Source organism: Staurois parvus, unplaced genomic scaffold (assembly GCF_062004578.1).
Source record: "Staurois parvus isolate SC_StPar_1 unplaced genomic scaffold, SC_StPar_1.0 ptg000634l, whole genome shotgun sequence".
NCBI lineage: Eukaryota > Metazoa > Chordata > Amphibia > Anura > Ranidae > Staurois > Staurois parvus.
Window position 1 is genome coordinate 5,807,203 of NW_028318430.1, and position 24,408 is coordinate 5,831,610.

General features: G+C 41.2%; 1 protein-coding gene across 4 annotated transcripts in view; it reads right to left on the reverse strand.

Annotated features, from left to right (window-relative positions):
- Window positions 1–24,408, reverse strand: part of LOC149449234 (cytoplasmic FMR1-interacting protein 1) — a 161,514-nt gene that overhangs the window by 72,595 nt on the left and 64,511 nt on the right. For 3 of the 4 annotated variants that reach the window (XM_089693504.1, XM_089693505.1, XM_089693506.1), the window contains exons 12-15: window positions 23,874–23,996; window positions 18,810–18,935; window positions 14,850–15,016; window positions 14,361–14,508 (exon numbers count right to left, since the gene is read on the reverse strand). In XM_089693504.1, coding sequence (XP_089549630.1) covers window positions 14,361–14,508; window positions 14,850–15,016; window positions 18,810–18,935; window positions 23,874–23,996 — 564 coding nt within the window. Of the gene's footprint in view, window positions 1–367; window positions 516–14,360; window positions 14,509–14,849; window positions 15,017–18,809; window positions 18,936–23,873; window positions 23,997–24,408 lie in introns of all 4 variants that reach the window. The other variant, XM_089693507.1, reaches the window with a different exon arrangement.

Genomic DNA, 24,408 nt, shown 5'->3' on the forward strand with positions numbered 1-24,408 from the left:
TATAGTGGGCAGACTTTAGGGAGATGGTCCATTTGCACAGTGGAGACATTTCTTTTCCACAGTGCTGACTGTACTTTTACTGATAATTTAACATTTAGGTGCAAAGAGCATCACGTTGTGACATCTGTCCAGCACCGACTTATGACGGCATTCATTTCATACATAGCGGAATCCTCTAAAATTTGGTGCAAAATTCTGCACAGGGACTACAGGCAAAACATTTAAATAACATGTAAAAGGGATCTGGGTACAAAACTCCAATTGCAGTTGTCTCTCGCCACAAACACTAGTTTGGTAAAATCTTTTTTTTTTCATACAAGTAGAGAATCAATTTACTAAAATGGTGCAAAAATAAATATCGGCTTACCACCAAAGTTTAACAGAGTTGGATAGGCGTAGGACTGCCTCAGAAACTTTTTTACCACAAGCAACAACTTTTCCATTCCAAGAGACTTGAGCTGTTTGGACAGCTCTACAGAGCTCAGAGACTCTGACATTGTGCGCACCAGGAAGAGCTGAAATCCAACAAACAGGGAATACAGGAGACCAGGAAGAAGGAGCAAGGGAAACACGGAGAGGTAGTAGTAAAAGGAGGAAAGCAAAAAAAGGAAAGAATCATTAGTGTGTTAGAGTAACATACCTACCTCTAATTTGACTCCATTTTTTGATCAAACATTATAGAACCCCTAATCTGAAAATGTATCTCAATTGGCATCAGACTTAGTATAACAAGGGAGTAATTTACGTGTTAGAAATCATTTTAAAATAAAGTTGTGTATATGGATCTTAATTAATTGTGTCCACTTTTACACTGACCCCAGAGAGTACAGACAGGTCACCAACGCTATATATATATATATATATATATATATATATATATATATATATATACACACACACACACATATATATATATACATACACACACACACACATATATATATATATATACATACATATATACATATATATATATATACATATACATACACACACACACACACAGGTGAAACTCGAAAAATTAGAATATCGTGCAAAAGGTCATTTATTTCAGTAATGCAACTTAAAAGGTGAAACTAATATATGAGACAGACTCATTACATGCAAAGCAAGATAGTTCAAGCCGTGATTTGTCATAATTGTGATGATTATGGCTTACAGCTCATGAAAACCCCAAATCCACAATCTCAGAAAAGTAGAATATTACATGCAATCAATAAAACAAGGATTGTACATAGAACAATATCGGACCTCTGAAAAGTATAAGCATGCATATGTACTCAGTACTTGGTTTGGGCCCCTTTTGCAGAAATTACTGCCTCAATGCGGCGTGGCATGGAAGCTATCAGACTGTGGCACTGCTGAGGTGTTATGGAAGACCAGGATGCTTCAATAGCGGCCTTCAGCTCTTCTGCATTGTTTGGTCTCATGTATCTCATCTTTCTCTTGGCAATGCCTCAGATTCTCTATGGGGTTCAGGTCAGACGAGTTTGCTGGCCAATCAAGCACAGTAATCCCACGGTCATTGAACCAGGTTTTGGTGCTTTTGGCAGTGTGGGCAGGTGCCAAGTACTGCTGGAAAATTAAGTCAGCATCCCCATAAAGCTCATCTGCGGAAGGAAGCATGAAGTGCTCCAAAATCTCCTGGTAGATGGCTGCGTTGACCTTGGACTTAATGAAGCACAGTGAACCAACACCAGCAGATGACATGGCTCCCCAAATCAACACAGACTGTGGAAACTTCACACTGGACTTCAGGCATCTTGCAGTGTGTGCCTCTCCATTCTTCCTCCATACTCTGGCTCTTTGGTTTTCAAATGAGTTGCAAAACTTGCTCTCATCAGAAAGAGGACTTTGGACCACTGAGCAACAGACCAGGTCTGTTTTTCTTTAGCCCAGGTAAGACGCTTCTGATGTTGTTTGTTGTTCAGGAGAGGCTTGACAAGAGGAATACGACATTTGAAGCTCATGTCCAGGATCCGTCTGTGTGTGGTGGCTCTGGATGCACTGACTCCAGCCTCAGTCCACTCCTTGTGAAAGTCCCCAACACTTTTGAATGGCCTTTTCCTGACAATCCTCTCCAGGCTGCGGTCATCCCTGCTGCTTTTTCTTCCACACTTTTCCCTTCCTCATAACTTTCTATTAATGTGCTTTGATACAGCACTTTGGGAACATCCAACTTCTTTTGCAATTACCTTTTGAGGCTTTCCCTCCTTATGGAGGGTGTCAATGATGGTTTTCTGCACAACTGTCAGGTCAGCAGTCTTTCCCATGATTGTGATTCCTACTGAACAAAACTGAGAGACCATTTAAAGGCTCAGGAACCCTTTGCAGATGTTATGGCTTAATTAGCTGATTAGAGTGGGACACTTTGAGCCTAGAATATTATTATTATTACACAGAGTTTATATAGCACCAAAAGGTTTGCTCAGCGCTGTACATTAAACTGGGGGGACAGAACATGAGACAATACAGTAACAATACAATACAAGAGGGGTTCGAGGGCCCTGCTCTTTCAAGCTTACAATCTAGGAGGGAGGGGGTAGAGGTACAGGAGGAAGTGGCTGTGGGAGATGGAGTGGTAGGAGGAGTGGAGGAGAACGGCTGTTAGGTGAGGGTGGGGTAGGTTTCCCTGAAGAGATGGGTTTTCAGGGTGCACCTGAAGGTGAGGAGGGTAGTTGACAGTCTGATGGATTGGGGTAGGGAGTTCCAGAGGATGGGGGAAGTCCTGGAGAAGTCCTGCAGTCGGGCGTGGGATGAGGAAACCAGGGAACTAGAGAGTAAGAGGTCTTGTGAGGAGCGAAGAGCACAGGTAGGGTGGTATTTGGGTATCAGGTCAGTGAGGTAGTTTGGGGCAGCGTTATGAATGGCTTTGTATGTCAGAGTTAGTCATTTGAATTTAATGCGTTGGGCAATCGGGAGCCAGTGAAGGGATTGGCAGAGGGAGGTGGCAGAAGTGGAGCAGTTGGTGAGGTGGATGAGTCTAGCCGCTGAATTCAGGATAGGCTGGAGCGGGGATAGCGTGTGTTGGGGTAGGCCGGTGAGAAGGGAGTTGCAATAGTCTAGGCGTGAGATAATAAGGGAGTGTACGAGTTGTTTAGTGGTGTCTGGGGTGAGGAACATACGTATCTTGGAGATGTTGAGGAGGTGGAGCCTGCATGAATTTGATAGTGATTGGACATGAGGTTGGAAGGAAAGGTTTGAGTCCAGGGTGACACCTAGGACTTTGGCGTGTGGGGTGGGATTGATGGTGGCATTGTTAGTCGTGATGGAGAGGATGGGGGGGGGGGGGGGAGGGCGGGCTAGAGGAAAAATTGGAGCTCGGTTTTGGAAAGGTTTGACTTGAGGAAATGGAGCGACATCCAGTCTGATATGTCGGTTAGGAGGTGGGTGATGCGGGCAGAGAGTGAGGGGGTGAGGTGAGGGGTGGAGAGGTAAATTTGTGTGTCATCGGCATAGAGGTGATAGTTGAAGCCGTGGGAGTGTATCAGTTTGCCAAGGGAGGAGGTGTAGATGGAGGAGAGAAGGGGTCCGAGGACAGAGCCTTGGGGGACCCCAACAGAGAGGGGGAGGTGGCAGCGTTATAGGTAACGCTGAAGGAGCGTTGGGATAGGTAAGAGGAGAACCAGGAGAGAGCAGAGTCCCTGATGCCAAGGGAGTGTAGTTTAGTAAGGAGGAGGGGGTGGTCGAATGTGTCGAAGGCCGCGGAGAGGTCAAGGAGTAAGAGGACTGAGTAGTGGCCATTAGCTTTGACGGTTAGCAGGTCGTTAGTGATTTTAAGTAGGGCGGTTTTGGTGGAGTGTAGGGGACGAAAGCCGGAGTGTAGGGGACGAAAGCCGGAGTGTAGGGGACAGAAGCCGGAGTGTAGGGGACGGAAGCCGGAGTGTAGGGGACGGAAGCCGGAGTGTAGGGGACGGAAGCCAGAGTGTAGGGGACGGAAGCCGGAGTGTAGGGGACGGAAGCCAGAGTGTAGGGGACGGAAGCCGGAGTGTAGGGGACGGAAGCCGGAGTGTAGGGTGAAAGGATCTAGATAACTTCCATTTTGTATTATGTACGCCATTTTAAGTGTTAAGTATTAAGTTAGCTTTTTGTAGAGATATTAGAAGTTTAATGAAACTGTTTTCCCTTGTTCAAGGATGTATCAACAGAAGCTAACACGACCCTGACAATGTCTTTGTCTGGCTGTTTTCCCAGAAAGTTAGCCAAAACAATTTGTACCAAGAAATGTATATGTTATGTTTCATGTAGTTAGCTCATGATAGAAAGTTACAAGTTACAGTTTTGAAACTCGCTCCCCCCCTCCCTTATTATTATCTGTAGTCTATATAATCTTATTAATGTCTAATAAACTTTGAACATCTCTGAACATAAGCTGTCGTGATTTCCGTGTTCAAGGGGTGTTCCCAGAATTCTGCTGATAAACCAGGAATCTCTCCACAGACCGGGGGTCTCTGAGGGGAAAAGAAAATCATTCCTTTCAGCTGGGGGCTCGGCCCGGGATGACCACCCACCTCACTTGGTAAGTAAACCTTTTGTCTTTTTATGACTAAAAGCTCTTTCTTGCCCTGTGTTGAGGGAAGGTCTTGAATCATTCTGTATTGTCTATATAGACCCGTGATAACCTGTAGCTGCTTTTGGTAAAGCAGACTTAACTCTTTGGTAAGAGTTACAAAATAGTGCACTATAATATAAAAAAGGTGTTTTGGTAAACACAGTTCTCTGGAAGAACACACTGTTTTTGGTAAAACAGTGAAGAGATAACTTTTGGGAAGTTATCAAGAGGTTAATAAGTCTGTGGAGCAGATTCTGGTTTATCTGTCTTTTGCTTTTTCTTTCTGTTGCGTAGAAGTATAAGATAATTTGTTGTGTGGAACAAAATAAGATTTTAAGCTAAAATTGTTTTATCCACTGTCTAAATATGGGTCAAGGAGGTAGTTACCCACCAGGTCCCCCAGAAAAGGGAGAAAATTGTAAGGATTATGTTGCAAGAGTTTGTGGGACGGATTATTATTTAATAAATCCCTGGGTGGATTGTATGGCAGGCTGGACAGAAGCTATGGGGAATACAGACCCATTCCCAAGAAAGGGGGAGAAAACTGGTTAAAATGGTCACCGTATTGGGTTGATAATAGCAAGGGAAAGTTCAATTTGATTTTCTCTTTAAAACAAAAGAGGAAGTTGAAATTGGATACATTAAAAATATGCCAGGAAAAGCATCAATCTGAAAAGACATGCAGACCCAAGATTGGACTGAAAACAGTTCAGACACCAATCCCACCCCCTCCGTATAATACATATCCTACATTAAGTGGTTTTAAAAATGCTGCTGATGATGATTTTTTGATTAGTTTGGGGATGATTACTCCCCAGGCTAATGCCCCTCCAGCCCCTGCTCCTGTCTCTGCAGCTCCTGCCCCTGCCCCTCCAGTTCCTGCCCCTGTCCCTGCGCCACTTCCCGTCCCGGATCTACAACCAATACAGCCAGGCCCCTCCACTAGACCCAAACAGATCATTAGTATAAAATCACAAGAAGAGGGTAGCCAAGTTCAAGGCATCCTTACGGAGAATAATGACAACGAAGGAGAGTTGGAATACGAAGAACAGGGACAGGTAAATATAATAAAATTACAGAAAAAGGATGGTCAATGGAGAAGAAGTGACACCAGTCATAGAAAGGGCAGAGAGATGTGGAGGAATTTAGAATGCAGCTTAGATCCATGGATAAGAAACAAGAGGGAAAAAGAGAAGATGAGGGGGCCGTAGGAGGAAAGGAGTTGGCTATATTGACACTACCTTTTCTCACAGCAGGAGAACTAATTCTAAAAAAACCCCATAGAATTAGAAGATATTAATAAGATTGTTAAACATTGTCCCAAGCCTACAGTATCTCCTGGAGGTACACTTGCTTATTTAAAAAAGGCATGTTTAGGAAGAAATTACACACAGGAAGATATGAGATTGATCATTGATGGTATTCTGGGAAATAATCCAGCTTGGGATTGGATAAATGTAAAAAGCATTAATCACATAGAACCAAGTAATACACAGGCTACTGCCTATAAACTGAATACCACAGAAGGGAGAGAAACTATGTGGGAGGAGCTTGACACAGAATTAAAAAGGGTTTTCAGGAATAAGGCTTCCCTCCCTATTGCTACAGCATGTAAACAGAAGGTAGAAGAAACTGTTTCTCCTTACAACACACCTATCAATCCTGTTAAGAAGCCGGATGGCTCTTACAGGTTTGTACAAGATTTGAGGGCCATAAACAATTTGGTGGTTCCAATAGCCCCAATAGTGCCTGATGTGCCATCACTCCTCACCTCCATTCCGTCCGATGCAGAATATTTTACAGTGATTGATTTAACAAATGCATTTTTTTCGATTCCTGTGGACCACCAGACAAGGGCGCTATTTGTATTTATATTCTGAAAATTGCCAGTTGACCTGGTGTAGAATGCCTAGGGCTATGTAGATTCGTTTGCAATCTACTCACTTGCCCTCCAGACCACACTGAGGTCCTGGACCCCTCCCAATGGTTCGGTCCTCATTATATATGTGGATGACCTATTGATTTGTAGTTCAAGTCAGGAGGCCAGTCAGGAGGATAGTTGGTCTCTGTTAGAATGGTTGTCAGGGAATGGTCACAAAGCATCTAAAAAGAAATTGCAATGGTGCCAAAAACAGGTTGAATACCTTGGTTTTATTCTAAGTCATGGTGAGAGGAATGTCAGTCACAAAAGAGCTGCGGCTCTCGTGGGTCTGCCCCGCCCACAAACAAAAAAGGACATGCTAACTTTTCTTGGTATGATTGGTTACTGCCGCCAATGGATACCTGATTGTTCATTCTATGATCACACTCTGAGGTCTGCCACACTTTCAGAATCACCTGACATTCTCACATGGTCAAATGAAATGGTTGATGCCTTGTGTACCTAAAGAATGCTATGGTAACGGCCCCTGGTCTTGGACTACCTGATTATAAGAAAATGTTTCATCTGTATGCGGGGGAAAATTGTACAACCATGGCGGGGGTCCTGGCTCAGGAACATGGAGGCAAGCTCCGCCCTGTAGTTTTTTTTTCCAAAGTAGTGCCAACTCAGGTTCAGGGCATGCCTGCTTGTCTGAGAGCTGTTGCATCGTGCGCAATTCTGGTGGAGATGGCTATTTCTTTCACATTGGGACATGAAACTACCCTACACACCACACACCAAGTGTCCTTACTACTGAAAAACATACACACTCAACACATGTCAGCTGTGGCTCTTGATGGGGCCCCAGATGTGTTTGTTGATGGTTCATGTTCTAGGCCAAATGATAGTACTTACCATGCAGGATACGGCATTGTGCAACTTCCTGACAAAATACTCGAGGCAAAGCCAATTCCATATCAGTCAGCCCAAGCAGCCGAACTGATTGCCCTTACAAGAGCATGTCAATTATTTGCAGGACAGGATGTCAACATTTACACAGACTCCAAGTACGCCCATGGTGCTGTACATGATTTTGGGGTCATTTGGGAGAGAAGAGGATTCATTGCTGCTGATGGCAAAACCATATCTCACTCTTCTTTGATATCTGATCTACTCAAAGCCATACAGTTACCAAAAACATTAGCCATTCTTCATTGCAGGGCACATACAAATCGCAGAGATCATATTGCCAAAGGAAATGCATTAGCAGATAAGGTAGCAAAGGAAGCCGCATTACAACAGGTGGCCAGTGAGCAGATGCCTTTGCTCACTTCAGGCGTCACAACCACCCCACATGACCAGATGTATGAAGATTTACAAAAATTTGCTACAAAAATCGATTTAGCAGACTGGGATGGTTCTGGAGCACAACTAGATCCAGCTTCTGGTCTAGTGTGCTTAGAGGGGAAACCATGCATTCCCATGTCAAGTGCCCCATTGTTCATTGCACAGTACCACGGTCTAGGACATAGAGGGTGGAAAACAACATGTGAAACATTATTGCAGGATTTTTACATTACAGGTTTATCTAGGTTGGTGAAAGAATATGTTTCTAGGTGCATTACATGTATAAGGAACAATCCACAGAACCCAAAGAAATCACAACACCAGCATCTAGTGTACCCAACTACACCTTTCACCCATTTACAAATAGATTTTACCCACATGCCAAAAACAGGACAGAGGCAAGAGTTTTTGTTGGTAACGGTGGATATGTTCAGCAGATGGGTGGAAGAATTTGTCACTAATAAAGAAGATGCACAAACTGTAGTCAGAATTCTTACACAGGAGATAATACCCAGATGGGGATGTCCGCTGCAGATAAATTCTGATAACGGACCAGCTTTTGTGGCCAAGGTATGTCAAGATTTGGTAAAAGTACTTAAGATAGATTGGAAGTTTCATATTCCCTATCATCCTCAAAGTTCGGGTATAGTAGAAAGGATAAACAGGAGAATTAAGGATAAGTTGAGGAAGGCCACTGGAGGAACCTATACCCACTGGAAGAAGAGGTTACCTGCAATTCTAGCAGAGGTAAGAATGACACCTAATAAGACTACAGGGTTATCTCCTTTTGAAATATTAATGGGAAGACCGTTCCCCACTCCTTGGGCTAGACAGCCACTTATGTTAGAAAGAGGGGACCTTGACCTGGTACAACAAGAACATGTGAGAAAATTGATTCAGAGTTTAGATAAGGTTGAAAGAAATGTTGCTCGCACTTTTCCTTTATCTTTTCAGGAATCAACACACCTTTTCCAAGTGGGAGATGTCGTAGTGGTCCACCAACTCGCTAAAGACAAGAAGCAAGGCTACCCCTTTGGACCACCTACTACGGTGATAGCGGTTACCAGAACGGCTGTTCTGGTGGAGAATTCCCAGTCCTGGATCCATGCTAGTCGAGTGAAGAAGGTGAACCAAACACCTGAGAAACATGAGATGGAAAAAGGAGGTGAAGTATGAGAGAAAAATCCTCGAAGAGTGGGTGAAGTAAGTGAAAAAGGCCCTGAAGATGAAATTTTTTACTGCCCCTCATGGTGCTTTGAAACTCTGGGTCCTATTGGGCACACTGACTGTGCTCTTTTTCCTGCCAGTATGGATCCTAACTAACTGTATTTATCACCCTGAGGACTTGGGCCTAATAAAAGGTATCTGTGGTCAAGGACTAGTTTTAAATGAGACCCAGATAACCAAAAGTGAAAGAAAGTCAAAAAGAAAGTTTTGAAGAGAACAATCCTTTTTCAGGAAAAATGTTAATGATGCAGTTTAAATATGCTTATGCTCAAAAGTCAGGTTCTGATAAATGTTGGATATGTAGTAAGTTACATCCCAGCACATATGAAATTCCTCTTCTGGCCGCTCCAGTCAAAATATTTTTGTTAATAAAAGGGAATGTAAGTATTGGTTTGACCAATATTACTTCTAATGCCACCATATCTTTTCCAACTCTGGGAGTCACTCAACTCCCCGATTGGTATTTTAGACTGGAGAATACTTCCCACAAGGGAAAGGGAATGTGCTCTCAGTCCATATTAAACATATCTGATCCTGGAAGGAGGGATGGAACTTCTTCTGTGAAACTCTGGCAAGTAAATGGTAAAACCCTGAATGAAAGTTTAGAAGGGATACAAGATAATGTGGGGAAAACTATGTTTGGAAAACTTCTTTTTTATTTCACACTTGTTGTCACCCCTGAATTTCATTCTACAATACAAAAATTGCCGATCTCCTTGGGAAACAATACCTATATCTGTTGTGGTAAGATCTGTTACCCTTGGATACCGAGTAATGTCCAGGGCTGGTGCTATGTAGCCCAATTAGTGCCAATTATGGCAGCTATAGACCAAAAGGAACACCAGGTAAAAGCCAGTACATACCCAAAACACAAACTAACTCTAAATAATTACACAAACATTATTGATGACATACTGGAGAGGAACTCTAAGGACATAGGGTTGCTAAATACTGAGACCAGAGCTATTAGAAAACAGCTGGAGATGCAAGAATTAGCTATTGAAAGTATGAGTGCTGCTCTGACAGGTTTGTGTGAGATGACAGAGGATTATGAATGTTGTACTTGGATATATAATACCACAATGACTGTTCCAGATTATTATGAAATAATAAAGCAACACAGGGAACAGGTAGATGGTTTGATGGAAGAAGCTAGAGCTATAGGAAAGATGGATGGACTCCTTTTGATTGGTTAGGATCAGGATTTGGTTCCATCTTTTCATGGATGAAAGGTATCGCTGTAAGCATAGTCATGATATTGTTTTTTGTTTTATCTTTATATCTATGGTTTAAATGCTCATTATATTGCATTGCTAGAGCTACAAAGCTGCAAAATACAAATGAAGGTTATCTGGCTATGTAAAGAATTGAGATCATGTTCATGATCTTAGAGGGGATTGAAAGGATCTAGATAACTTCCATTTTGTATTATGTACGCCATTTTAAGTGTTAAGTATTAAGTTAGCTTTTTGTAGAGATATTAGAAGTTTAATGAAACTGTTTTCCCTTGTTCAAGGATGTATCAACAGAAGCTAACACGACCCTGACAATGTCTTTGTCTGGCTGTTTTCCCAGAAAGTTAGCCAAAACAATTTGTACCAAGAAATGTATATGTTATGTTTCATGTAGTTAGCTCATGATGGAAAGTTACAAGTTACAGTTTTGAAACTCGCTCCCCCCCTCCCTTATTATTATCTGTAGTCTATATAATCTTATTAATGTCTAATAAACTTTGAACATCTCTGAACATAAGCTGTCGTGATTTCCGTGTTCAAGGGGTGTTCCCAGAATTCTGCTGATAAACCAGGAATCTCTCCACAGACCGGGGGTCTCTGAGGGGAAAAGAAAATCATTCCTTTCATAGGGGACGGAAGCCGGAGTGTAGGGGACGGAAGCCGGAGTGTAGGGGACGGAAGCCGGAGTGTAGGGGACGGAAGCCGGAGTGTAGGGGATCAAGGAAGTTGTTGTCAGTGAGGTGGGTGCTTAGGCGATTGTAAACTAAGAGCTCAAGGAGCTTGGAAGTGAGTGACAGCAGGGAGATGGGTCTAAGGTTGTTCGGGTCAGTGGGGTCCAGGGAGGGTTTTTCGAGTATAGGGGTGATGTGCGCGTGCTTTAGGGGGGAGGGGAATGCGCCAGTAGAGAGGGAGAGATTGAAGATGTGGGTGAGTGAGCGAATGATGGAGGAGGGGGGTGACCGGAGGAGTTGTGAGGGGATAGGGTCCAGGGGGCAAGTGGTGAGGTGGGCTTCTGTGAAGACCTTAGTTACCTCCTCAGTGGTAGCAGGGCTGAAGGAGCGGAGTGTTGGGGAGGTTATAGTGTGCGGGACGTTAGGTGTGGTGGGGGGTAGTGCGGTTGCGAGGTCAGAGGAGGGGAGAGTTGAGGGGGTGATGGAGGGGAGAGTTGAGGGGGTGATGGAGGGAGGGAGGCTAGGTGGAGAGGTAGATTGTGAATTGACAATGTCCTTACGGATTGCGTCAATCTTGTTTTGGAAATGATTGGCAATCTCATGGGCGGTGAGTGAGGTAATGAGTGGAGGTGAAGGGGGGGGGGGGGAGAGCAGGGAGTTGAAAGTGGAGAAGAGCCGGCGTAGACAGGTGGAGAGGGTGTTCATGAGAATATTGCACCTTTTCACATTATTCTCATTTTCTGAGATTGTGGATTTGGGGTTTTCATGAGCTGCAAGCCATAATCATCACAATTATGACAAATCACAGCTTGAACTATCTTGCTTTGCATGTAATGAGTCAATCTCATATACTAGTTTCACCTTTCAAGTTGCATTACTGAAATAAATGAACTTTTACACGATATTCTATTTTTTCGAGTTTCACTTGTGTGTGTACATATATATATATACACACACACACATATATATATATATATATATATATATATATATATATATATATATATATATATATATATATATATATACACACACACACACATATACATACACACACACACATACACACCATACAAAATGTAGGTTTTAGTACATGCTGGCAAATCCTGCACACTCCTAGAAGATGAAGATGTACACAGCAATCAGCAAGTGCCAATGCCTACAAACATTGTGGTTTACCAATTGTTCTCTGATTTCAGGTGAATTCTGCTCCTATGAGTGCAGAAGCATTTTCAGAATTGCACAGGGGCCTCAACACATGGGATGACAAGCCCCAATTTAGGACAGCTGGAACTGTACTGTGTCGAGAGTGGGCTAATGTTACAGCTAAGAGAGAGACTGCTAGGAGCATGCAGTCAGTGTTGTTGCTAGTTTTACTGAGAATCAGCAGTTTGCTTAGTATAGTTACCAGGTAGAAAGAACAGCACTAGACTTGTTAGCAGGAAAGCAACACAGAAGATTGCAGACCAATAACCCAGTGAGAGATGCACATCACTTCCAGCCATCAAAAGCAAAGCAAAAGAGAAGAGAAGAGAAGAAAACATTGGTGGTAATCGATTGGTTCAATTGTAAAATCAACCTGGTCATTTTTGAATTAGATGAAGCTGAAATCACGTCATTCCCGTCAACCTCTATCATTAAAACTTAAATGATAAAAACATAGAATTAAGCAACATTCAAAGCAATTACACATTTAACAAAAACTAAACATACAATTAAGAACAATTATGTCAAAGCTATGGATCAAGGACAAGTAGTTTCATCAATTCAGACAAAAAAAATTTAAATTTTTAGTTTTCAATAAATAATATGATATGCGGCCATAAATAAAATGGGCTAAAATAAAAAAGCTTAATAACTTATTAAGGATACTATCAACAATTTACAAAATACATACTACTTTAGGTCAACCACCTGTCATCAGCCCTCAGTCCCAAAAAAATAAAAACACCTTAGCACCTAAAGGACCTGGCATAAGTGTATCATATCCAGTTGCCTAAAGCAGTAAAGGAAAAACTGGGTGGTTCTTCAAAAACTATTTATCCTTTAGTCATTTTGACAAAGGTGGTCCTCCATATTACTTAGAGTATCTGAACATACGCTACAAAAAGCACTTTGTTGTAAAGCAAATTCTAGGTTTGTCCTATCACTATGCAAACTGTGGCACTTTTTTTGTTGTTTAACCCAATGGTCCCATGACTGCAGTGCCTTCTTATGTCGTACCCTCGGATTGAGGGGGGGTATGTCAATGTAGGAAGGAGATCGGCTGTTCGGAAGGACTAACACAGAAGTACCGAACTCATTGGTTATGTTGAGCTACAAGAGTATGCTCCTTCTGCGCTCCAGTGATATGCAGTGGGAAATTACTCACACTGTTGGTGTCTTCTGCTGTTTAAGTCCCTACTGGCTGCAGTTGCATAAGGCAGGTAGTGAATGGTATATGGTTCACAGCCACTGTCACAGCCTTCTCACAGCAGTTGTGCTGGGTGGCGGACATGTCTGAAAATCTGAATACAAAGACACAGGCATGGCATGCTTGTATCACTATCAAGGAAAGAGATGCAAAGTAACCACACTGCCAAGAGATCTGCTTCCATGCTTAACATGGTCAGTTTGGAAAAGCGCTGGCAGGGTCACTGGGTATTTGTACCCAAAGACATACACTGAAAGACAGGGGGCTTTTCTGTGTCACAAAAATATATACCCTATTAAAAACAGAAATATGCTATAACAATTTTAGGGGTAAAATACACACTTTAAGCTGGCCATACATTGTTAGAATTTTGACAAATTTCTGTGCAACACCACCCAGCTTGACAAATTTCCACTGAGAAATTGAATCAAGAATTTAAATCAAGTCACATGCTATTGAAAAGGAGGAGGGAACGGTTACTATTGCATAAAGCAGTGCAGTAAAGTAAAGTAAAAAACTGTCTGATTGTCATAAGCCAAAAACAACTTTTATAGATATTTCCATCCCTGTTACTAACAATCCTGTACTCCTAGCAAAGTTGTAAGCGGCCCCAGAGAACAGAAGTTGAGAAATTCTGTTCTAATTATTATTTTCTGTAACCTAAGTAACCCTAACTGTGAAGATAATAGATAAAATGCATAAGCAGAGGTCATCTTCAGTGCATGTCAAGGCAATCAGAAGACTGAGAAACAGAGGTAGATGAATCTTACGGAAATACCAACTGTCCTTGTATAGTCTGACCTCAGACTTGTTTCTTTCACATCTTGAACATTCCTATTGGTCTTTCAATATGAATGAAGACTTTCCTAACCAGGATGTATAGATTCAAATATTTCAGGATCTAGTAATCTTTGTAACGTAGTTTTTACTGATTGTAACTTTTGCGTATGCATTGTTTTTCATCATAATGTCAGTGGCAGGTTTCCTTTAAATGATGAACAAAGAAGCATTTTAACTACTAATCCTAATCACTTAAAAGGAATGGATGGTGTACCTGAGTGCTGGATGGTCCTACTGCACGTCTTGGAACTTTGATGTCAAACCCCGTCTTAGGGTCTTTTTCCCCTCTAAGAGCAGGGTCATTAAATGGTTCACATCCTGCACCCCAGTCACAAACTGTTTTTCTGATTGCCTGAAGTACACTATAAACACAGATAAATAGAATTTTTGGTGATATCTGACAGACATCGGGTCAGCACAAATTTGCAATATTCCCAAAAGCATGCAGAAAAATTCAGTTAGGCAATAAACAAAAATAGTCACTGTTTCTGCAAAATCTGTTGATGGTTATTTTAATCAATCTAGGATACACAGTAAAATGTATATTAGTTTTTGATATGAAGACAATAGATATCTAACTATAAGCCTATTTTTAGTTTTCATAAGAAAATATAAAAAGTACATAAGTATCCCAAACACTTTTTATTAATTCCCTCTAATATGCATGTTTCCCTTTACACATAAAAATGCCCAAAATGTTAACCTTTGGATAACATTTTTCTTCTTTTTGATGGCTTGTCTTAAGGGCTCACGAAGGGTAACCTGTGCAAAGTCTTGAAGAGCTGCATATATTGTGTGACGAATCGCATGGTTAAACACACTCTCCATACGACCCATGAGAACTTGCAAACCTTTAATCATTGCAATCACCTAAAATAGATAACAAAAGGGAATACATCCTTGAAGTTACATGAACGAGAGAGACATTTAACTTTATTATTTCTTATTTTGTGTATTAAACATTTGACCAAGACAGACTAATGCAAGCTACTTAAGTTTGTACTGCTGGGCATACAAGTAATTACCAAAAATGGCAAAACAGGCAATGAACAGATACAAGACGAACAGTTCTGATACAAGTCCGACACAGATCTTATTTCACATACGACCAGTAATTTTAATACCTATTAGCGCTAGATATATTCAGAAACACCAAGCAGTTTTGTAATAACCTTTAAGCTTGGCCTTTTCATTATTTGCAATTTGAAAGAAGCCACTACAGGGCCTGGCTAGTGAAAAGTATTGCAAATACTACATTCAACCAATCTGCACAAATCACCAATGCAACATAGAGAGAGACATGCCTGCACATCAAGAATAGGAACATACAAAATAATAAATACAACTGAAGGAGGAAGACAGTCCGTGCATCAATTTAGCCAAGCTCTGCCCATCTGCATTCAAGGGTTTCTAAACAGAATGCACACAAAGGGATTCCTGTTGCTTTCCTTGATGTTCTCAGGCCTGGTCTGCAGACATGTGCCTCTCTATATTGTGCTGCTCTTAATTGCAATTAGGCTGAACATACAGTTAGATCCATATATATTTGGACACAGGCACAATTTTAGTTTTCCAGGTATTTACCAAAACATATTCAAGCTATAGTTATATAATGGGCTGAAAGTGCATAGTCTCAGGTTTAATTTGAGGTTATGTACATCCAAATTGGTGGAAGGGTTTAAGAATTACAGCTCTTAAAAAAAGTGGCCATCCCTCCTTTTTCAAGGGACCAAAAAAATTGGACAATTGAATCAAAAGCCGTTTCATGGCCAGGTGTGGGCTACTCCTTTATTTCTTCATCAATTAAGCAGGTGAAAGGTCTGGAATTGATTCTAAGTGTGGTATTTGCATTTGGAATCCATTGCTGTGAACCTACATCATGCGTTCAAAGGAGCTGTCCATGCAAGTGAAAAAGGCCATTGTAAAGCTTCAAAAACAAAACAAATCCATCAGAGAGATAGCAGCAACATTAGGAGTGGCCAAATCAACAGTTTGGTACATTCTGAGGAAAGAAAAAGGTGAGCTCAGCAACATAAAAAGGCATGGACGTCCACGGAAGACAACAGTGGTGGATGATCGGGGGATCCTCTCTATGGTAAAGAAAAACCCATTTACAACATCCAGACAAGTGAAGGACACTCTCCAGGAGGTGGGGGTACATTTGTCAAAGTCTACAATCAAGAAAAGACTTCACTAGAGCAAATACAGAGGGTTCACCACAGGGTGCAAACTATTCATAAACCTGAAGAATAGAGAAGCCAGATTAAAAAAATCTAAAAAAGCCAGACCAGTTCTGGAAAAGCATTCTTTGGATGGATGAAACGAATATTAATCTGTACCAGAATGATGGGAAGGAAATAAAAAAAAAAGTGTGGAGAAGGCTTGGAGCAGCTCATGATCCAAAGCACACAACATCATCTGTAAAACATGGTAGAGGCAGTGTGAAGGCATGGGCATGCATGGCTTCCAGTAGCATTGGGTCATTGGTGTTTATTGATGATGTAACAGAAGACAGAAGCAGCCGGATGAATTCTGCAGTGTTTAGAGATATACGGTCAGCCCAGATTCAGCCAAACGCAGCAAAGTTGATTGGACGGCGCTTCACAGTACAGGTGGACAATGATCCAAAAGACACTGCAAAAGCAACCCAAGAACTTTTGAAGGAAAAAGTGAAATATTCTTCAATGACCGAGTCAATCACCTAATCTCAACCCAATTGAGCATGCATTTCTCTTGCTGAAGGCAAAACTAAAGGCAGAAAGACCCACAAAGAACAAATGAATACAGCTGCAGTTAGAGCCTGGCAAAGCATCAGAAATTAGGAAACCCAGTCTTTGGTAATGTCCAAGGGCTCCAGACTTTGCTGTGTGCATCTCCTGGAGAGAATTCACCCACCAGTCTGGGACTTGTCGAAGATATTTGAGAGCCTACTGCATGGACTACAAATACTTGCTGAAAATCTTAAGTGCCTTCAGAGAAATGATGAATTAACTACTGACAATAAGTTGTTGGTTTTAATGAAGTTCTTCTGTAAGGCTCTGAACTGAGCTAAAGGATTTCCAGGACTCCAGCCGGAGAACAGTTGCAGAGCAGTCTCAGATCCAGAGGAGGGAGTCTCTTCCTATGCTGTCTGTCTGGTCCACTTAAAGGGGGCTTCCTGCAGATCTTTGGTCAGTATATGATTCAACACATTGTGCTTTTACTATGCGCATCTGGTGAGTGCACATTTTTTTTCAAATTCCCTGCACGGATTTAAAGTCACATGGAATATTTTGATACCACCTGTGCAACAGGATCTGTATGCGGCACATTTTTCTGACCAGTGTTTGTCAGATCCTCACCATCAAATGAACACTTTCTTTGTTTTATAACTTTCAAAGCCGCACTTGTGTATTTGCGCTCATTGTAGCGCTTCATTCAATCCCATGTTATCACTTGTGTTTAATATTTTTATATCAATAATATATCTAAATAGTGCACTTATATATATTAATTTCTTCAGCACTGCACCAACGTTTGTGGTTCTGGGTTCCTTTTTTGTGCAATTGCTGCTGACCTCAGAGTCTTGAGCGCTCGCTGATCTTATATTCAACATATTGCCAGTAAGGGATTCCCAAAAAAATATTAAAAATGAACATTTTATTTATGATTCTATTCATTTTTCCAATTACATTGGCGCCCCTGAAAATGGAGGGGCATTGAATAAAAATGGTTGCAGTTCCTAAAATTTGTACTTGATATTTATGTTCAACCCCTTGAAATAAAGCTGAAAGTCTGCACTTCAAATTCATTTGATTGTTTAGTTTTAATTTATTCTGGTGGCATACAGAGCCAAAAGTATGAAAATTGTGCCTATGTCCAAATATATATGGACCAAACTGTAAATAAATCTTTCTTTATGTTAGAACCATTGATGCCAGTTCTTAAAACACAGGAAAACAAATGATAGAAGAAAGAGGTTACACGTGCAAATTTGCTATATTAAAATTATTGTTGTTTTTAAAGTGCAGTAATTTTTTCATTTATAGCAAATATATAATTCAATGACAATTTGATCTAGATTATAATCACAGTATCCTTTTTTTCTCCTCTTTCGATACATCCCTTTGGATACTTTCAGACAAGTGGCATTCATTCCCTGCTGAAACACAGCAGTGCAGGGGACCCTGCTAAATCAGAGTGGAACGGATGACATTTTGGTGACATCCTGGTCTGTGCAATGTTCTCCTCACTGAGCTGAAAGGACCCTAGACCTATGAGCAAGTGGATATAAAATTAACATGCATCCGTTTATAACCTTTTACCTCTAATCCATAACATTTAGGCCTGAACATACAGAAAAGGATAAAAAGACTTTTTTCTGAACCAAGAAAGACTCGGGGTAGTCAGATGTAAATTGATGCACATCCAATTATATCCGCCAGACCACAGACAAACATTGAGCTTCCATTGATATCTGCCTGGAAAACTGCTAGGTGGATGTGACCGGAAAGCTTGTCTGAAAGGTCAGTTATGTTTCCCACATTTGATTTGTTAAATAAACTATAGAAGGACAAGAGAATAACGAACAGGCTGCTCTCTGTATAAAACAGTAATACTTTCTTTCAAATGCATGTCAAAAAATAATTACAGAAGAGGTGAAAAAGAAAAACTGAATACATACTTCCACCAAAGCAAACTTTTCCTCACTCGTGTAATTGTAGCGTGTTGCTCGTTCATACTCTTCAGCATTGTCTGGGCAATCTTTGTTAGAATATTTGTCAGTTGGGTGCACAAGCTTCCAGGAATACTATAACGAAATCAAACTCAAAAAGCTAAGTATTAATTAGAAAAATAGATATTAAAACGTGAATAAACCCTACTTCTTTTAAATTGGAGCGATTGTAAACCTGTATGAAAAATAGTAAATACTAAACTATGTCTTTCAATATACACCATTATGTTGACCTGCATTCACTACTAACATAAAAAAAAGAGGAATTTTGGCGTACTTGTAAATTCCACTTCTTGGGAGTACAATACAGGACATGGAGATAGATTCTTACACCATGGGTCATAAGCAGCTACCCTTCAGGTGACTGGACACTGGCAAAAGCTCTGCAGGGATCATCCCGCCAGTGTATCATCCTAACCCCCCACCCACTCTACGATGCTTCAGTTTTTTTAGCAAGCAATAAGGAGTTCACAAAGAAAATAAAGGAGGGACCTATGTGTCTACGATATGGTATTTATAGGAGGGACCTACAGTCCGGTCCATAAATATTGGGACATCAACACAATTCTAACATTTTTGGCTCTATACACCACCACAATGGATTTTAAATGAAACGAACAAGCTTTAATTTGAGGGTATTTACATCCAAATCAGGTGAATGGTGTAGAAATTACAACAGTTTGCATATGTGCAAACCTGTTACGGGACCAAACGTAATGGGACAATTGGCTTCTCAGCTGTTCCATGGCCAGGTGTGTGTTATTCTCTCATTATCCCAATTACAATGAGCAGATAAAACGTCCAGAGTTCATTTCAAGTGTGCTTTTTGCATTTGGAATCTGTTGCTGTCAACTCTCAAGATGAGATCCAAAGAGCTGTCACTATCAGTGAAGCAAGCCATCATTAGGCTGAAAAAACAAAACAAACCCATCAGAGAGATAGCAAAAACATTAGGCGTGGCCAAAACAACTGTTTGGAACATTCTTAAAAAGGAACGCACCGGTGAGCTCAGCAAAACCAAAAGACCCGGTAGACCACGGAAAACTACTGTGGTGGATGACCGAAGAATTCTTTCCCTGGTGAAGAAAACACCCTACACAACAGTTGGCCAGATCAAGAACACTCTCCAGGAGGTAGGTGTATGTGTGTCAAAGTCAACAATCAAGAGAAGACTTCACCAGAGTGAATACAGAGGGTTCACCACAAGATGTAAACCATTGGTGAGCCTCAAAAACAGGAAGGCCAGATTAGAGTTTGCCAAATGACATCTAAAAAGCCTTCACAGTTCTGGAACAACATCCTATGAATAGATGAGACCAAGATCAACTTGTACCAGAGTGATGGGAAGAGAAGAGTATGGAGAAGGAAAGGAACTGCTCAAGATCCTAAGCATACCACCTCATCAGTGAAGCATGGTGGTGGTAGTGTCATGGCGTGGGCATGTATGGCTGCCAATGGAACTGGTTCTCTTGTAATTATTGATGATGTGACTGCTGACAAAAGCTGCAGGATGAATTCTGAAGTGTTTCGGGCAATATTATCTGCTCATATTCAGCCAAATGCTTTAAAATTCATTGGATGCCGCTTCACAGTGCAGATGGACAATGACCCAAAGCATACTGCAAAAGCAACCAAAGAGTTTTTTTTAAGGGAAATAAGTGGAATGTTATGCAATGGCCAAGTCAATCACCTGACCTGAATCCGATTGAGCATGCATTTCACTTGCTGAAGACAAAACTGAAGGGAAAATTCCCCAAGAACAAGCAGGAACTGAAGACAGTTTCAGTAGAGGCCTGGCAGAGCATCACCAGGGATGAAACCCAGTGTCTGGTGATGTCTATGCGTTCCAGACTTCAGGCTGTAAAAGGATTTGCAACCAAGTATTAAAAAGTGAAAGTGTGATTTATGATTATTATTCTGCCCCATTTTGGTCCCTTAACAAGTGGGAGGCACATATGCAAACTGTTGTAATTCCTACACCGTTCACCTGATTTGGATGTAAATACCCTCAAAATTAAAGCTGACAGTCTGCAGTTAAAGCACATCTTGTTCGTTTCATTTCAAATCCATTGTGGTGGTGTATAGAGCCAAAAATGTTAGAATTGTGTAGATGTCCCAATATTTATGGACCTGACTGTATGTGTCTACGATATGGTATTTATAGATACGTCCTATTATCTTAATTGTACAGGACACAGGAACTGATTAGGCCATGGGTTGTCACTAAGCAATAATTCAAGGGGTGAGCAACAAAACAGCCAAAACGGCAGCAACAAACCCACAGGTAAAACAAGAAGAGGCGACAAACATGAACAGACAGTTGACAGCAGAAACACCTTGTATGCAAAATGTGCATCAGCAAAGGCTTTAACAGTGATCTAGTGAAAGGAGTTTTGAAACATTAATAGAGGATCAGGTGAGGGCCCTGAAACTTGTGAAGAAAAACAGGTGCTAAATGCTGTAAAAAGCTTAATAACTCCAACATCTCTGTGAGAGAAGAAATAAAAAAAAAAGGTGCCAGGTGGAGAAGGAGAGAGAAATTCCATTGAGGGACTGCCTTGTGAGGAAACACAAAAGGGCACTTCGCAAAAGTAAACATGGCAGGTTTACAGTCCAGACTTAGCCCATAAGGTGAATCAGCAGGGGAGCAATAAGAACTGGTTCCAGCATACTTGTCTTCATGTAGCATAAGATAAAGACGGGACTCCCAATAAGATAAGGGGAACCAGGGCATTACTATGTCTGCCAGAGGCAATGAAGAGAAGAGGGCTCTGTTCTTTCAGAGGACCTTTTAAGGGTGTAATCCACTTGAACAGAAGGGGAGGGCTCTGCATCGGCAAAAGTACTTAAAGGCCTCAAAGGGACAAAACATGGTCACAGCAGGCGACAGAGTTGCAACTTCTTTCACAGGGAGTGCAAGAGTCAAGTTGTTGTAAAGAGGATTATTAATTGCAAAGTGTTTGGAGATTCCAAAATGAAGAATTTATGGGATGAGGAACAGAACAAATTCTGGGATGGGGTTCCCTACCATCACACTAGGTGAGAACCACCTCACATGACAGATTGCGGAGAAGTGATCTGCATGCCCCTAGGAAAAAAATATGTCGGTGCCGATTTTTTAAATGCAATTGCCAGCTTTTTTTTTCTCTTCACTATAGCTTACAGAATTAGCTGTCACTTTCCCCGGAGCTAAAGGAAACTTTCTTTTATCTCAGGAAAGAAACTAAAAGGAACGTTGTTTCTTTTAACTCAGGAAAATAAACTAGAAGTAAAGTTTGTTTCTTTTAGCTGGAGGGAAAGTGACAGCGGATTATCTGAGCTATAGTGGAAAAAAAACAAAAACCGGTAATTACATTTACAAATCAGCACTGACATATAGTGACAGCCAGTCACTGTATGCACTGCTCCTCTCCTGCCTTTCTCCACCACCCCCTCACATCTGCAGAACAGTCTCCTGTATTGGCACCCGTATCGGCTAAATTTTTCCTATCGGCATTGCTATTTTCGGCCGATATGTTTCGGCGGCTGAAATTTCGGTGCATCCTTACTTTTTAGGGGTCCAAAAAGGTGGAAAGGTGGAGCGAGGTCCGGGCTGTAAGGGGGATACGGCAACAACTCTCAGCCAAGTTACAGTAATGTGCACGTAGTGTAGTGAGCAATATGAGCCTGTGTGTTTGTCCTGGAGAAACAGGACACCCGCAGTGATCAAAACGCTCCTTCAACGCAGTGCAGACTTCAACTCTTCTATGCCAGTCAGAGGTGAAAAGCTGTCTTGGTATCCAGTGTGCACGAATGTTTCGAAAATTCCAAAAGTCCATGAAGGAACAGTTCACTGCTCCCACATATTTGTCTCTTGTGCAATTTCTTGACAGGTTATGAATCGATTATCCAGGATCAGGCATTCTACATGCTGATAGTTTACAGAAATGAATGCTGTGGGCTGGGAACCACCACGGCCGGGATCGTCACTGACTGACGTACAGCCATCTTTGAAACATTTACACCATTCAAATGTCTTTCTGCAGCTGAGCATTTCCACCATGCTGTGCTTGAAGTCTTCTGTAGATATCTGTGGGTTTTATGCCTTTGTTCACAAGAACTTCATCACCACAAACTGTTGCATGCACGTACTAACATTGTTGCCTGCCATCTTGATTAAAGGTCTCTGGACCGGCCGCGACATGTGCGCAGCCTATCAGTAATAGGATACACTTGCCACTTACTACTGTGGTATATCACCAGGCTAGCATCCCTTTTTATACCTGTAAAATTAAAAATTCCAGTTTGACTTGAAAGCCCCTCATATGTTGTGTCCTTCCCTCCCTCTAGGTAAACTTGTAAAGAGGTTCTTAGGTCCCATACATTTTTTTTTTTTTCTTTTAATTCAGCAGTACATTTAAACAGTGATACTGAAAATGGGGAACATTACAGGTAAGGCTGCTGTTTATCATCAAGGAATGAGTGCTATGAACATGGTAGATGACACAGCAGGGTATTTGCCTAGGAGTACAGAGAAAGCAATGCTGGGACTGGGAATACTAAAAGACTGTGATGGAATTTCTAGCAGTAAAACAGCACAGCACTGGCAGGAACAGTACATCAATGTGAGGACAACCAGCATGTGTTGTAGTGAGGAAAATCTGCTTTACAGCTGAGGACACAAAAAAAAGGATTGTTTTTAAGAGTGGCACATGCTTATTATAGCTAAATTCAGTACTGGGGGAAGAATTCTTAGAAAGAACCCAGAATTTACAATGTGTCTTTAATAATATACAGCACAAAAAAAACAATGATCAGTTACACCAATTTACCTTTGTAACTGTTATGAGCAGAACAAGTGCTCATTTTATAAACGAATATATATGTTATCTATTACAGTGTATTTAGTCAAGCTGCTGGTCACACTACTTGCAAATATTGGGCTGTGCATGGAAAGCCCAAGAAGTATATGTATATAGATTAACCTTTGGGACACAACCAGAATGGATGCTTCACTTGTTTTTGAGGACCTACCACTTCCATTACATGAGCACTCCACTGAGATAAGAGCTGAAGTCCCTGCAAGGCCAAGTCAAAGAGTTTTCGGTATTCAGCATCTGTCTTTTGTGCTTCCTGACGACCAGATCCAGTCACTACCTAAAGAAATAAGTAGAAGGGAATATTACTGTTTTTTTATTCTACAGCAAAGACAGTCTGACAGTCTCACCATACACGTTACAGTGAGAAAAGACTAAAGAAATCAAAAGTCCCCAACTCTAATCAGTGCATAGCACAGTAAAGCCTTCTTTGAAAAGAAAGTATTCACATGTCTCTTTCCATCACATATCTCAAGAATAAGAAGCTTTGTTGTCATTTAGGTTTGGTGCGTGGGGCCATGCAAATCATTATTTTATGCCCCATCAGCCAGATGAACACCCAGAACTGTTGGTGCATAGTGAAAATATAGCCTAATGTTAAACAGTCATTTATACTATACTGCATAGAGCAGTTTCTGAATTTTTTACCATCATTAGTTTAGTGTATGAAAAAAAAACATTTTTCAGTATAA